The sequence below is a fragment of the Hippoglossus hippoglossus genome, chromosome 22 (assembly GCF_009819705.1).
Source record: "Hippoglossus hippoglossus isolate fHipHip1 chromosome 22, fHipHip1.pri, whole genome shotgun sequence".
NCBI classification, from domain to species: domain Eukaryota; kingdom Metazoa; phylum Chordata; class Actinopteri; order Pleuronectiformes; family Pleuronectidae; genus Hippoglossus; species Hippoglossus hippoglossus.
The window spans coordinates 3,812,840-3,829,002 of NC_047172.1; the positions used below are offsets into that span (position 1 = coordinate 3,812,840).

At 45.6% G+C, this 16,163-nt stretch overlaps 1 protein-coding gene across 2 annotated transcripts; it reads left to right on the top strand.

Moving 5' to 3' along the window:
* Window positions 1-234: 234 nt before the first annotated feature.
* znf106a (zinc finger protein 106a) lies at window positions 235-16,147 on the top strand. 2 transcript variants are annotated; one of them, XM_034576889.1, is made up of 22 exons: window positions 235-386; window positions 2,398-2,491; window positions 2,876-2,937; window positions 4,633-4,824; window positions 6,070-7,974; window positions 8,067-8,532; window positions 8,618-8,687; window positions 8,893-9,047; window positions 9,315-9,375; window positions 9,485-9,805; window positions 10,059-10,824; window positions 11,005-11,054; window positions 11,777-11,922; window positions 12,022-12,156; window positions 12,272-12,388; window positions 12,790-12,981; window positions 13,405-13,467; window positions 13,586-13,705; window positions 13,818-13,889; window positions 13,985-14,056; window positions 14,172-14,318; window positions 14,576-16,147. In XM_034576889.1, the coding sequence occupies exons 1-22, from the start codon at window positions 289-291 to the stop codon at window positions 14,630-14,632; spliced, it is 5,361 nt and encodes a 1,786-aa protein (XP_034432780.1). In that variant the 5' UTR covers window positions 235-288; the 3' UTR covers window positions 14,633-16,147. The 2 variants fall into 2 exon arrangements, with proteins under 2 accessions (XP_034432780.1, XP_034432781.1); XM_034576890.1 differs by having other exon boundaries at window positions 271-386; window positions 9,590-9,805.
* Window positions 16,148-16,163: the final 16 nt, after the last annotated feature.

Sequence of the window (16,163 nt, forward strand, 5' to 3'; positions counted from 1 at the left end):
CGCAACTTTATTAACTATAGAAATTACTTTTAACACTTTTAATTATGGTTTCTACTATCATCATAAGCTTATTCTCAGACAAAGCATTCATGCAATTAAAGAGTAATGATAATGGAATAATACAATTGATAATAATATAAATAAAAGTAGTAATATTTAAGTGCAGTTTACAGCTTGGTGTTAGTACTTTTACTCAAGTATATTATTTCTCCAACTCTTAACGAGTGAAGCTCAAGATCACATCTTTTAGCCGGGGCAGAAAGCGGTGTCCGGTTTTCCCACAGCGCGATGCTCGTGAACGCCTCCCGGGTCGAGCAGGATGTTGTTGTTAGCTCCAGCGGTGCAGGAGAAAATGCTGTAGTCTCACACATCTGGATGTTTTTAAGGTACTAAACTCTCACACATTAACACGCATAACTTGTTAAATTCAATGTGTCGCGGCTGCGCACACTGTCGCGTTTGTAAAACCCGAAACAATCCACTTGTTTTGAGTCGCTGCTGTCGCTGGCTAGCTTGTTGCTGCTAGCATGTTGCTGCTAGCTTGCTAACCTGCGAGTTGTTAATGTTACTAAGCGGCGTAAAACGTCGTTAAATCTCTCCGCAGTTTTGTATTTGCGTTAATAGTTCGTGACTCACGCAGCCGGACATTCCGTCGTTGGTATTTCTTCGCCTTTTCGTCCCGTAAGTTAAGGTAGATGCTAACACACATGCTAATCGGGCAGTTGGGCTAGGCTAACAACAATCGAAACCAGGCTAAGTGTAAACTCGTGTTAAACTACCGGGAGAGTTATTTTCTGACAGTCTCGTGACTTCTGATGGTTTGGTAACTTTTATGTTCAACCGCGATCACCACGTCAGAAGAGCGAACTTCACTCGACGTGTGATGGAGGAACTGCTGCAGCGAGCAGCTAACTGTTAGCCGCTAAGCTAACTCCTCAAGTTGTGACAATACATGAGTTTTTAATCGTCACTCTCTTAGTCTGTAGCTTTTAATGTGAGATAACGTTTGGACCTGACGTCATATTATATGTGATAAACGTTAAAAAAAAAGCTTTAATTAACTTTGGAGTCAACGCCCCCCTTCAGTTTAGGAAGAAAGAGGAAAGCTGTGTGATGTTTGTTCAGACTCGATCGCTTGTATGATTTAAGATATTCTTTGTTCAGTGCATCAGCAGATTTAATCACTTTTGAATAGTTTGTTGTGTTACTAGCTTGCCCCCCCCCCCCCCCCCCCCCGCCCCAGCAGACCCACAGCCTCAGAGGTCATTTGACCCTGGGATCCTCCTGGTTCCTGATGTTACACTGTAAACAGCTGACCTCTGGTGCTTTGGCTGCAAAGACACATTGTGATGGAGGAAGTTTAACAGGCTCCACATTACCAGGAATAGAATATAGGTCTTACTAATGAGGGCGATGGGCTGTCCTGACTTTAACTGTGGTTATTATTCATTATGTTGTACAGTAAACGTTGCTGTTTGACGGTGTCATGAGTCAATATGGTAGAAGTAGGAAAGTTGTGTGTCGATAGATGGAAGTTAGGCAGTGTGGATAAGGTGCTTTTTGGGGGCTGATGATGATACAGATATTGGAGGGGGGGTATAAGGAATTCTTTCCTTCCTAACATGTAGTTATCAAACCCTTGTTACGAAGACATGTTACAAGGGTTTACACATTTTACAGTTTAATCTCGAAACTGTTATAATTAACTAAACAAAAGCAAAAACACCACCAAATATAGATAACTGGAATTAAGATAAACATTTTCTGTCATATAACATGTAAACAGAAATGCATTTTTCTTCGGTATTGTTTAATTCTGTTATAGCAATAGGATGTTTACCAAATATTTTTGTTATGGTTTTACATTTTGACAGCATCAGAAATATGACAAAGATGGCGGGTTCGTCCCTAGATTCATAAACCTATAACCTTTCAGAGCAGAAACATGTTTTTCCTCTGGGTCAGTTGTGTTTACAGAAGGTTGTGTTAGCGTATAAAAACCGTCACAGACAGCTTCACCAGCAGTTGACTCCTGCCCCACATTTCTCACCCTGTTTGTGAATGTGAAATGTTCCTGTCCAGACATAGGCCTGATGCTGCCATGGCTCTGCTGCCTCCTGGCCACAGAGTTGCTCTATCAGCAGACTGGAATTAGACCCTTGTCCAGGTTGAACTCTGTGCTGGTATTTGGGCTGCGGTGCTGAGGCATGTTGTGGAATAGAGAGGTTTGATCTGTCTGACTTGCTGCGAGCTCAACTACTGACGTACAGTACACTGCTCATATTCCACAGGTTGAACCTGTAAGTCCGGTTTTATCATAAACACAGAAGTTTTTGCTTTGTCCTTTTGTGAGCTGTTAATGAGTGTTGTCATTAAATTCATTCTCTCTATTGACAGTAATGGGCTGAGATCCACCCTCATTCAATCCTCATTCAAAATGGCGAGAGACAGAAAGTGCATCCTCTGTGAAACAATCCACGTTTCTAAGCAGGTAATTCACCCTCAGACAAGATTCATACAGAATAAACAAAGAAGTACTGTTGGATTTCATGTGATACGTTCAGGAGCTGTGGACAAAACAAATATGAAGGATTTACAAATAATTAAATTAGCATTATCATATAAAGTACATGTTCTGATGCACATTATTTTATGCACATAGCTTTGTGTTTATGTACTTATATTTATATGGAGTCATGCTACTTAATGTATTAATTAATACTTCATTTCCTTTTGCACTCAACATTATTACAGCGTTTTTTGTTTTCAGTTGCATTTCTTGTTAAATTCTCCCTCTTGTGGCATCTAACACCTAAATAAACATTCAATGCTTAAAAATAACAACTTTTCAAGAATTAACAAAGTCTATTTACAGGAGATGGACGAGCACATGAGGAGTATGCTGCACCACCGAGAGCTGGAGAAGCTCAAAGGCCGGTGAGTGTCTAAAAATACACAGCATGCACAGATATCATGGAAACATCGATGCATTACAGAAATTAATAATATACCAACATTGTATTTCCCAAACAATTCTTGATGACACCCCTATTGAATGTTTACATTTTAAAATGAACATTTAAGGGTATGAAATGTTTAGTCAAAAATCAAATTGGGTCATGAGGCACGTGTGCACATGGGCACGTGCTGGATCAGGGGATATATGGGCAGCTGTTTCAAGTGTGGCACGTATATTTAGACACAATCTCTCCGGAACAACAGGCCCGAGCGATAGGGGGCAACTGGGTATCTTGTGACTGCCGTGGAGATTAATGAAAGCATGTGGCACGTTGCTGACTTTGAAGAATCTCCACAAGTACAAATATCGATTCAGGTCCTGAGTTGCTGCTGAGCGTCTTTTTAAACTGGAGCTGGTATAGTTGTAAGAAAAATATAGAATATTAATAGAGTGCACATGGATTTAGAAAACTGCCTCTCTAGTAATATGTATCTGAAGCTTAACTTGATACAGCTTTTATTTGACGTCTTTGCTGTACTAATTACTAATTCGGGTTTCAGTTTCCTCACCGCTGCAGCTGAGAACAAACGTGTTGATCCAAATACATTTTATTACCTCCGCCTAAGAGGTTATGTTTGGACCCCTGTCCATTTATTTGTGTGTTGGTTTGTTTTAAAGCACGATTACAGTAAAACAACGGGACGAATCTCCACCAAAGAGTCGTAGAAGGATCAGAGAGGAACCCAATATATTTTGGTTTGGATCAGAGTGCGTTCCATGGATTCTTTTTTAACTTTATTGTAACATTGTGCGATTTTCCCACATTTTCCCTGAGACTGATATGTATGAGTGTGTAAAATGTGGTGCAGCTTGATTGAGAACCATCCCCGTTGATGAAAAGGTTGCCAACTGCACCAGAGGTCAGATAATGGCCGAATGCCATGACACAAATTTGAAACAGAAAATTGAGAAGGAGCCAGCAGAGTCACAACCGGTATCAGAATCACGGGATGACATACTTGGGATAGGTTTTTGAAGCGGAGGCTGGGAGCAGCTGCAGGAGTCTCCAGTTTCATAGGCTTTGCTCGGGATTGGTCCGTGGGCTGCTCGGGCCTGTTTTAATAACACATGCTTTCCTGGAGGGGGCTGGGTCCCGGCTCTCAGTGAGGAGTGTGGGGGTCAAATACAGACATAGCCTTGTGTTGAGTCTCACAGCGCAGCGGACACCATCATGACCGGACACTAGGCTGCTGTGCTGCGTCCCGGTGCTGTGCTGCATGGCTTGTTGTGGTGGCTGGACATAAACAGCTAGATGAGCACGCTGCCCGGGTCCAGCCTGGCTGCTCCTGCCCTCGCTTCGCCACCTATGGCCTGCTGAAGAAAAAACAACAACAAAGATCAGGATGATAAACATTTAAACTTTTTTTAACGGAAAAAAATTGCAAGTTAGCTACCTCCTGATCTGCGACAGATAAACAATTCGGACAAGTTATATTTTTGAAAAGGATTGTTGAGTATTCTCCTCTCCTGTTTGTATTCTGACTTTTAAGTCACAGAAAGTAGAGCCTGAGTACTTTCCTTTAAGGCTCTGCAGACTAGAAACCGATCCAAGACAAGTTCAGGACAATGCCTGAAGGAACGATTGAACGCCCGCTCTCACCTTCCCTCCCCAGGGACTGCGGACATGAGTGCCGAGTGTGCAAGGTGACGGTGGTGAGCCTGACTGATTATGCCAGCCACATTTCCAGTCCCACGCACAAGCAGAATGTGGAGGCTGCGGAACAAAAGCATGCTGGGAACGACCGCGAGGACTACTTCGACCAGAAACTGGTGGACCTGATTGAAAAGAGAAAAGAGCTCATCAGGTAAGGCATTCTTAAAAAAACAATTTAACGATGTTATCGGGTTTTAAGTTGGAGGAACAACGGTTGTAAATGAATATGTGATATAAATGTAGTATTATAAAGTCCCTTCTTTGAAAAAAGGGTCTAAAACTAAATTATGAATGCTTATTTATTGGTGAAAACTACTCTGCTCTTTTTAGTGCTCAACATATGTGAGATAAATCCATGTGAATGATGCTGCTGTGATTTGATATAAAGATGGCTGGTAGCTCACAGGTTTACATGTGTGAACAACATACTGTAAACCATGTATAGTCACATTCTGCTCAGTGTCGCTCACAAGACTCTTTTAGCTGCAGCTTCACGTCCAGCAGAGTCGTGTCGTGTGTCAGGAGTGCAGACTATAAAAAAGTATGACTGCGAATGAAGTTCAGACGTGACATATCCGTGACCTACAAACTCTTCTTTAACTTGATCTGCGAGGCTTCCTTATGTGGGCTGGGTTTCTTTTTTTTCTTCTGAAGACATGTAGTATCTCAGTATCTCACTGAAAACGTTTGAAAACACTTCTGACCACAGCATCTGGTAAAGTTTGATATGTGAGGAGACGGTTGAGGGCAAAAGCCGACACTCAGCTGTCGGCCTGTCACATGCCTGAGCTGTAGGTCATACTGAACCAATCCTAGACGTCTGCCGACAGTGTGCCGAGGGAATGTACGGCTGCCAAGAGAATCTGTTTAACGTCCTGTTAAACAGATTCAAATAAATCTCAAATCACGTAAAATATACCGTTGCTGCCAGAGAGGAGGAGAGATTTTGTTTTACCACTTTCAAATTGTCAGCAAACTATTTTCTTTTTACACATCCTTCTATTCATTCATGAAAACAGCTGCTGGCTGCAAACAATGGTGACGAGTTTGGTGAGAACAAACCAAATGTTATGCGCGAGAAAAAAACCAAAACCCAGAGTTTAAAGACAGTAAATCTCTCTGTGGAGCTAAAGAGCAGTGGTAGAGTCAGGTGATACATTTCTGTGTGTTCAGAGAATCAAATACAAACAACTCTTCTGATTACTTTTGAATTTTCTTTGCATTTCTTTTGAGGGCATTGTGGCTTTAATACTCACAACCTTCACTAAAGACCAGGAGCTAATACCTGTAACTTTACATGTACGTGTGTGCGTATGACTGTGAACATTAATAGCATTATGAAAGCAGAGGTACCTAAAAAGTGGCCACTGAGTGAAGATCTGTGTCTCGTCCTTAGGAAAGAAAAGGAGGCTGCTGCTGTGAAGCTGGCAAAAGAAGAAGATGATTGCAGGAGAAAGGAGGAGTTTCAGCAGCGGTTAAAAGAAGCTAAGGAGCGTTACCAGCGGGAATACACCTGGCAGCAGCCGTCACAGGGGTTCGGTGGATCTGGTCAGCACAAATCTTGGTACGGCAGCAACCGATACAGTGCCAGATCAGGGGAGCCACGGCCCTGGCACTGCAGTCAACAGGGAAAGAGCGCCACCTGGCATGCTCAGGAGCCTCCCAACTTCCAGAAATGGGGATCTGAAGAGTGTGTTGGTGGAAGCTTGCATAGCCAGGGAGGGTGGAGCAGGAGGCAGTGGGATCAGGGTGGGTTGTCTGGCAATCAACAGAATCGACTCCCTTGGCTCAGCAGCGGAGGCAGTAGTAATGGGGTCTACGGCCAAAACAATATATCTCAGTACCAACAAAGAGGCCGTCCCTTGGGCAGCTCGGGGCCAATTAATACGCATCCACCTCCCCCCAGTTTCTCTTCCCGGGGTTCTAGCCAGTTTCAAAATACTGCCAGTAACGAGAGAAGTCAGCCGAGTAACGGGGTTCAAGTTAGCAAGGGACAAACAGCCGAATCTGAGCACAACGGTAGTAAAACCTCTAAGACCTGTGGTAGCAATCCAAAGCTGGACAAAGCCTGTCGCTGGTCCCCCTATCCCGTCACAAAGGGCTCCGAGTCCGGGCCCCATAAAGACACCAACCCAAATTCATCAGAGAAGCACCCCAAAGTCCCTAAACCCCAGAAGCAAGATACAGCACCAGAGACCAGTGCCGTTAACAAGCTGTCCCGACCTGAGAGGGAACCAGGGCCGTTGCCTTCTAGTGGACGAACGGTGGAAGCAAAAGAGAGGCCAAAAACAGATTTTAAAACCAAACCGAGGGAAAGCAGTAGTAGCAGCAGCAGTAGAAGCAGCAGTGCTCAGAGGGAAGGACACCAGAACTCTGCATCTGCTCCTTCCAGTCAGAAGGTCACTAAATCCTCACTGCAGAAAGATAAGAAGACGTCCTCACTTCCTGTTCTCGCCACGCAACTGAGTAAGGTCTCCGGTCAAGGGAACGCACAATCAAAGCCCACTTCAAAACAGAGTGGACTCGGCTGTAAAGCTCCACTTATTGTGCCCCTGAAATCAAGGCAGGAACGGCAGCTCCCAGAAGTCCCCAGGAAAGAAAGACAGACCGTGTTAGAAAAGAGAGGTTCTTTGGATAGCTCAGGTAGCGACAGGATGGAAATCTCACAGCACATTGTGGAGGAGCAGCAGAGGGATTGTGCTCAGAGTCAGATCGGAGTAAACAAAGAAAACAGCTGCAGGCAGGATGCCGCCAAACCAAATTCATCAGTCAGGCCAGAAAAGCCTGCGTTGAAATCTTCAGACAGCCGCCAGTTCCTCCAGTCGTTACAAGTTAGTACCTCCACCATGGAGAACTCGGAGTCTGCCGCCTCAAGCAGGGACGAGGAGAACAGCGGGAAAGTGGAGGAGCGAACCTGCTCCTTGGCCCCAGATGAGGCTCTGCAGGCTGTTGAGGCAGCGCAGAGCTCAGAGAGTGACACCTCCAGGAGTGGCGACGCACAGACCGTGTCAGGATCGAACACAAGTCAGTCTAAGCTTGAGCTTCCTCCCGTCTTAAAACGAGACCTGACCAAACACATCAGCTCCAAGAGCAAAGCAGGAGGCCACGAGCCCAACCTGAACATCGCCAGACGGGTGAGGAACCTGAGTGAGTCGCGGAGGAGTGACTCCGAGAAGGACTCGGGGCTCAAACCCACTGTGCGCCAACTCATCAGCTCCTCCGGCTCCCGGCGCAACGTGAACTGGGAGCAGGTGTATCAGGAGGTCAGGAAGAAGCAAGACAAGGGGAAAGGGATGCCAAGGTAACATTTCTCTGTCTGACATTTAGATTTTACAGTGAAAGTTATTCTATTTCAGCTGCTTTCAGCTCATGTTATGTTTTGTCACACTCCAGGTTTGGGATAGAGATGGTGCCGAATGAACAGGAGGACCAGAGCCAGGAGGAAGATGACATTCCCCGGTTAGAGGGTCTCAGCTGGGAGTCGTTGATGGAAGTCTCTGCTCCAGGTGCCACGCGAAAACGCTCCTTATCAGAGAGCAGCCTGGCCCCCGAATCCACTGCCTCACTGTTTAAGTCCCTCATGTCGAAGGAAATGTCACAAAGAGAAAACCTCAGCTCAGAACAACAGGGATCTTCTATCTCTACCTTGTTCGCTCAAGGGAGCAAAGACGTTCCCTGTCAACAAGAGGTGGATCACACACTCGATCAGTTTGGGGCCAAAACACAGAAGCAGCCAGAGAAGCTGACCTCAGCGACAGTGAAGGCCCTCCAGCGGTCGGATTCGCTGCTCGGGGACAGCAGCTCAGGGACGGAGCAGTTTGACGCTCAGGGAACAGGGAAGAGGCGAAGAGCTGCTGGGGTGAGTAGATGAAACCGAGTCCAAACCGATTTCACGTGTCAGCGTCTCTTTGCAGTTGTGTTGACTCTGTCTTTCTCTCTTGTAGGACGCTCACAGTGCAGAGACGTCGTGTTTGGAACACAACAGCAAAAGACGGAAGGTCAAAACCAAAAAAGGTTGGTGTTTTTTATGGATACAGTAAATGGATGTTACATATTGTCTCTGCTGATGGAATCTGATGATCTTGATTGATTCAAAGCTTCAGTGGTCTTTGAGGCCGCTGTGCAGGACATTAGCATTGCAGCTACATTAGATTTAAGCTTGCAAAGACTGCATGTAAGCCAGAGTTGTGTTTCTAAGTGTCCCCCGTGCTCTGTGCAGATCGTTTGCAGATCGACCAGCTGCTGGCGGTGTCTCTACGGGAGGAGGAGCTGAGTCGCTCCCTGCAGACTGTGGACTCCAGCCTGATCCAGGCCCGCGCTGCGCTGGAGGCCGCCTACATCGAGGTGCAGCGCCTCATGGTGGTCAAACAGCAGGTGAGAAGAATACATCTCCCATCATTTCAAGATTTATCCTTTCACCCAATTACAGATTCCTTATGTACGGGGTCAGTCTCATTTTAATTCCATTGTTGTCTCATAGTTTATTCGTGTTGATTCACTGCTTCTAAGCCCCTTGTTTTCTTTGGTTTAAGTGCAAACTTAATGTTTTGTTTCCAGGGTATTTATCCACTTAAATATGAATCACTTACGAGCAACAGTTTTCACTTTCTGACGGTTCTTGTGTGGCTCTGTCTTCCTCAGGTGGCTGTAGAGATGAGCACACTGAGAAACAAGCGCATTGAGTTACTAAAAGGGATGCAAGGTAAGAGCCCATGTCTGTGTGGATGCTACTACTATAACTAACTATAGAAACCAAGTCATAATATCAAATAACAATAGTTGAATTTAATCAACTCTTTTTTTAAACACAGGTATTGTGGAGGAAGCACCTCAGCTCAAACTGAAAGAAGAAAAGATGGATGTCATGGATACAGATCCACACATAGCTTCCTCCCTCATGTTTTCCCCTGTAACGGACACTGCTGCTGCTGCTGCGCTCAGTCCGAGTCCTCCTGCTCAACGTGCCTCCGCCCCGTCCTCCAGTCTTCCCTTCATGTCTGCAGTTATCAAAGAGGAGCCCCAGTCCCCGGTCCACGTCAGCTCGGAGCCGGACCCTCTGGATAATGTGGCCCTCTGTGCTCACAGCACAACACCGGAGCTGCCGGTCGCTCCTGCTGCAGCGTCTTCGCCAAGTAATGTCATTTAATGCAAAACACCCATAACACCGTGTGGCGTTAACCTTTTAAACACAAACATTTGACATTTTATTAATCTGTATCTCATAGTAATATTTAGACAGTCATGGATTTTACCTTCCGAATTGATTTGACCTTTAAGTGCAGTAGCTCAAGGGGAAATAGTGAAAATACTCCCCAGCGTCCTCCCACTTCTGTCAATAATTAACTCTGCAGTTTACTAACAATGTGCCTCTGAAACTGTTTGCAGATCCTGCCCTCAGCTTTCAGCCGTCTCCTGAGAGAAATCCTGAGCTCTACCAAACCAAAACAGAACATACGTGGGAGAACCTCGGAGACAACGAGAGCTCGTCAGGACCGTACGAGAGAGTGGACAAGGCCGTCCAGGCAACGAGGAACTATCTGAAAATTGAAATTGACACCGAATCCTCCATAAAGCTTCTCTCACTGAGCAGGAAGGGCTCTGATGTGGGGGGCGTAGTCGACTGTGCAGCCACAAAGACTTTCGAGATCCCCTCGGTGCCCTCAGTGCTCAATCTGCCCGCCTCTCCGTCCGAACTGAGCAGCGGAAAGCGCGTGAGGAAGCTCAAGAAGAGGAAGGTGTTGAAGAAGGCGCAAGGGACGGAGCAGCTCGAGAGCAGTGACACCGAGGTGGATGGGGAGTTCTCGAGGCCGAGATGGCTCCGGCCACGCAGGAGACCCAGTGGAGGCTCCCAGGTCAGCACCTCCACTCTGCCCACAGACGATAGAGAGGGTGACGTGAACATGGAGGAGGTGCATAGGCAGAAAGTGGAACGCAAACACATGGTAGAGCTTCCCCACATGGCCTCCACTGAGCTGAGGGTGAACTTAGATTCAGAGGAGAGCATGGAGGTCACTGCAGTCTGTCAGCAGCCCCACACAGATGTTCCACATCCCACTAAAGTCCCACACTCCTCCAGACCTGTGCCACAGAACCTGGCCTGCAACGAGGTCACCTCCACAAGTGACATGGACATCTGCAAATCCTCTGAGAGGTTTGTGGCACAGTTTTACAAAGTCATAAAATGCAAGAAGTCAATTTTAGAGAAGTCAGAATTGATAATAGCTGAACATTCAACTGATCGTATTTGTTTTTTGTTTGAAGCTGCTTCTGATTATCGTATTGAGTCCAATCTCAGATTAAGATTAAACTTTTCCATCTTTTCTCCCCCCAGCGACTTGCCGTGTCCCGTCGCGTTGCCCAGGATGATGAAGAACTCCTCAGGTTTGTTCATCTCTGGAGACGTGTGTGTGTGTTATAAGGGCTGAACTAGTGTTTTTAAAAGTAAATACAGGTTTTTGCATTTTTCAGTCATGGCAGCTCACCTTCACTAAATTGTATAAAAGAAATTCAACCCCCCCCCCCGGAGCGTCTTTAAGTTGTGACCATGTAACCAAACATTAAATCCTGCCATGTTCTGAGCAGCCAAAATTAGACATGTCAGGCTCCATGCCAAATTAAAATAGACCCTAGAGCGCCCAAATTACTTTTTATGGGCAAGATATTCATAGTGACAGTGTGGAGCCGGATGAGCGCTGTGAGGAACGGACACGACTTTGTGAAAGTGTGTATATTTAACCTGACCCTATATTAATGGATGGTCCACACGTCTTCAGATGTTCATGCTCCAGCCTCATTAAAGCAGCTTATATGACGACAAAGGACAAAACTTGAGGGAACATTCATGTCTTGACACATTTAAAGCAAATTACAACTTTGAGTTTAGAGAAGTGGAAACATGCACCGGTTTATTGTTGTTGACCAGCAGCTATTGGATGTGTTGTCACCTTTGATTAAGCTTTGAAGACCATAATAACTCCTTTTTAAACTGAATGTATGACTTTTAAGTTAATTACATTTATTCTAGAGAAGCAAATGCACAAATTTGATTTAGTCTACACGTCACATGTTGCTTTATAGTTTTCGTGTGTGTATTTCTTCCCCAGATGTGTCTTCTGACCACGGTGAGGATGAAATGCCCACTGAGGGGGGGTTCGAGGGCCACCAGGAGGCGGTGAACGCCATGCAGATCCACAACGGGCTGCTGTACACGTGCTCAGGAGACCGGACTGTCCGAGCCTTCGACCTGGTGGTGAGTGTGGATGAAACTCAGCCGCTGATTTTCAGGATTTCAGGGTTTTTTTTCTCTGTGAACGCCACGACAGAGCTTTTCTTCTATTTCTTGTTGCAGACTCATAAATGTGTGGGTGTGTATGGTGGCCACAGCTCCAAAGTGAGCTGCCTGTGGGTGTCCGCGGCTCCGTGCCTGCATCACCGCCTTTATACTGGTTCCAGTGATCAGACCATCCGCTGCTACAGTCTCAAGGTAAAAACACACATTGAAATAACCGCCGAGCTTGTGAACCACACTGAGTGATACCGTTGCAGACAATGTGCCACAATGCTGCCACATTTTGTGAACGCTTCCTCCTCGTCAACAGACTCAAGAGTTGGAGCATCAGTTTTCTCTGTCAGACCGAGTCCTCTGCCTCCACAGCCGCTGGAAGACGTTGTACGCCGGCCTGGCCAACGGCACCGTGGTGACCTTTAACCTCAAGGTGAGAAACGCAAAGTCACACACAATGAACGTTATATGGCACTCTTGGTTTCCCACAGCTGGGCTGAGGATGTGAGACGAGGAAAAATGAGACAAATAATAGCTCATGACTTAATAATGCAATAGAACACATACTAAAGCTCAATAATAAAAAGTGCTGCATGTAATCGTGCAAAAAAAAACTAAATTTCTATCTGAAATTATAAATGTACCCTCTAGAAATTGCCAGGATGTTTGTGGACACTAAAATTGAGATAGAAACTATCTATTGTGTATCTCTTGATAAGAACCAGTTGTATCGTTAGTTTACAATGATCTATTTGCGGGGGGGTGGTGTATTTGAAAGCCACAATCTCCGTTCAGTGGCTTTTGTCTTTATTTATCAACTGTTGCGTCGTTCAGACAAACAAGCAGATGGAGGTGTTCGAGTGCCACGGGCCCCGGGCCGTGAGCTGTCTGGCCACATCGCAGGAGGGAGCGCGGAGGATCCTGCTGGTCGGCTCCTACGACAGCACCATCAGCGTGAGGGACGCCAAGAACGGACTCCTGCTGCGCACGCTGGAGGGGCACATCAAAACCATCCTCTGCATGAAGGTAACCTCAACGCCGAGACTTCACCAGTGAGCAAGTGGGAGTTTATAAACAGTGTCCCAGTAAACGAGGAGTGAGACTGAAACGGTATCTTCTCCGTTTTTTTAATAGAGGAACATTGAGGGACAGTTGTGGCTCAGGGGGTAGAGAGGGTCATCCACTAAACCAGATCGGTGGTTCGATCTCCGACACCTCCGGTCCAAAGTCTCGCAAATTGCCCGTCTGTGTCAACAGTGTATGAATGTGTGCGTAATGGGTGAATGCAACTTTTAGTGTTAAGTGCCATGAGTTGACGATAAGACAGGAAAAGCTTTATATAATTACACTCCATTTGTTGTGTCTATATAATACTTTCATGTTATATGTTTTCTTTGTGCCGATGAATAATATTTTGAGTTTATTTCCTAATCGTTCGTCTCTTCTCAGGTGGTCAATGATCTGGTGTTCAGTGGCTCCAGTGATCAGTGCGTCTACACACACAACATCCACGTGAGTAATCCACTTTATCTCTTTATACACAATATACAATGTTTACGTGTGAAAACTCCAGCTCGTAGTGTCGTTGAATCCCGTTTATATTATGTCCTGCCTCGCTGTGTGTCTGCAGACCGGAAAGCTGGTGCGCGTCTATAAAGGTCACAGTCACGCTGTCACCGTGGTGTCCATCCTGGGGAAGGTGATGGTGACCGCCTGCCTGGACAAACTGGTCAGAGTCTACGACCTGCAGGTCAGCAACCTGACACCATCTGTCCTCTCAGATTAATGAAACACTCAGAGTCAGTCCCTGCTTTTCTCTGCTCCCACAGAAACAACTAACCAGTTTCTTTGTTCCTCCTCAGTCTCACGACCAGCTGCAGGTCTACGGTGGACACAAGGACATGGTGATGTGTATGACTATCCACAAGAACTTGGTAAGATTTCCAGCAGGGATGTGATCTCATCCGATGGGGGGGTGTATGAATGTGTCTCTTGAGACGTGAACATCTGTGTGTGCTGTGTGTTTCAGATCTACACGGGCTGTTACGACGGCAGCGTGCAGGCCACCAAACTGAACCTGATGCAGAACTACCGCTGCTCGGTGAGATAAGGGACAGGAAGTGGAACCGGGAGGAGATGAATTGATGCGACATGTCCTGGCTGGATTTCATTGTGGAGTTTTTAATTGATTTCCTAACTCCGTGTTGTGTTGACAGTGGCACGGCTGTTCGCTGGTCTTTGGGGTGACGGAGCATCTGCAGCAGCACCTGATCAACGACCACACCAGTGCCAACTTCCAGACGCTCAAGTGCCGCTGGAAAAACTGTGAAGAGTTTTTCTCCTCGCGCAACAGCTCCAAGCAGGTAAAGAAAGACGTGTTAACCCCACACATTCCCTGTTGTTGTTTTTGTGTTTCTTTCTCTCGTCTCACATTAAAGGTAATTACATATCGTGGGTATTTAGACATTTGATGACATCACCTGGAGCTCTGGGAAACAGTGATGGGCATTTTGAACCATTTCCTGATGCTACACACGGAACCAAACGAGAACTTACCTGTCGAATGAATCAATAATGAAGATGTAGCCGTAGCCTGATGGACGTTTGATCTGTTTTGCAGGGGATGCTGATGCACATGTGTAAACATGCTGAAGAGGAGCTGGACCTGGAGCCTTAAAGTTCCGGTGGTGGGAACATCGCCTTCTTCCCTTCCCCACTATCTTTACCCCAACCCCCCCCCCCCACTGTTGACCTCCCATATTGGGGGGGGACGTTCTTGGGACCCACTTAACTTGTCAAGCCCGATGAGTGGCGTCTGATGACTCCATCCTTTATGTTCGGTGTTGGAATCCAACCACGATACAATCACGACGGGAGGGTTGGATGTGCTGTTGTTTATTTTTATATGTTCTTCAAAACACGCCTTCCTCTCTCTCTGTCAGTCTGACCACTGCAGTTCCTCTTTTCACTGACCAAAGTAAAACAAGGAAACACGACTTTAGTTGACTGAAGAAACTTCAGCGTTGCCGGTATCAGAGGGAGTTGTTACGCTTTTCTTTCCAAAAATGCGACATTAAACCAATAATCATCCTCCGGATTGGTCGGCTTCTATATGGCATGGGGTTAACAGATGTTTTTATTGTTGTTGTGATGTTTCATGTTGAGCAACCTACTGTTATTTTAATTTTCTTCTACGAAGTTTCCTTTGTTCACGCAAAGTACACTTGTGTTTATGACAATAATAATTTAAAGTTTTCAGAAATGAATGATGTCGTCTCTCAGTTGTGGAAAAAAACAGCTTTTGAAGGAGTTTCATTGAAGTGACAGGATTTACTTATTATCTGGTTTGGTTTTAATTTTATTTTGGAGGTGAAGAATAACGGATTGTAACGGCCGTTGGGTTCAGTTACATTTGTTTAATTGTTTCTGTTGCTCATTCAGGTGATTTAAAGGAGTTGAGGGACTTTGGTGCGGTGCTGTGACTCGGCCTGACGCGGCCTTTTGAGAATTTGCCTTTGCAGTGAAAACTGAACCGTGATGTGAACGTGGTGATGTGTGTGTGTGTGTGTGTATGTTTGTGTTAATGTGTGGATTTCTTCCTCATAACTGTCGACAGAGTGTTTTTCCATGAGTGAGTGTGAAGTGATGATTTTAGGACAGGATTTTCCCGCTCGAGGAAATGTTGTATTTTTGGAATTAATTTAATATTTGGAGCATCGGGCAGAAGGCGGGATGGTTTTTCTGACAAAGTGTGGACGTGAAGGATGTTCAGAGGAGGTGTTGGATGGAAGAGCTTGAAGGGAAGAATAAGGATTCATGTCCCATGCCATACTTCACCCTCTTTAAAGACAAGCGAGTTGGTAACCGCTTTTTTAACCGGCTCATTAGACCAGTTTTAACCAGTGTGAAAGTCCAGTCGACTCCGACGGACTTTGTGTGGTGACCGCTCTCTTGGTCAGATCCTCTGCAGAGGGTTTGTTAACTCGATGTTCTCCGAGCCACCGTCCTTCAAACTCTCGACCGTTTGTCGTCCACGACGAAAACGAGCAGTTCCCCTCTTACCTGGTATTCCTGAGTTTCTTCAAGTTTTTTTCAGTTGTTGTCAAAAGTTGTGACGAGATATTTTTTAAGAAAGTGCAATCAAACAAATTGTTAATTATAATAAAAAAAAAGAATGTTGCAACATTTAAAACTGTTTTCTGTCGTCT

Excerpts from the sequence above, each read along its gene's own strand:
- znf106a (XM_034576889.1), top strand. The coding sequence starts at position 289 with ATGCTCGTGAACGCCTCCCGGGTCGAGCAGGATGTTGTTGTTAGCTCC. Across the intron at positions 2,938-4,632 it reads CTGGAGAAGCTCAAAGGCCG|GGACTGCGGACATGAGTGCC; the intron begins GTGAGTGTCTAA and ends TTCCCTCCCCAG. Across the intron at positions 14,319-14,575 it reads CGCGCAACAGCTCCAAGCAG|GGGATGCTGATGCACATGTG; the intron begins GTAAAGAAAGAC and ends TCTGTTTTGCAG.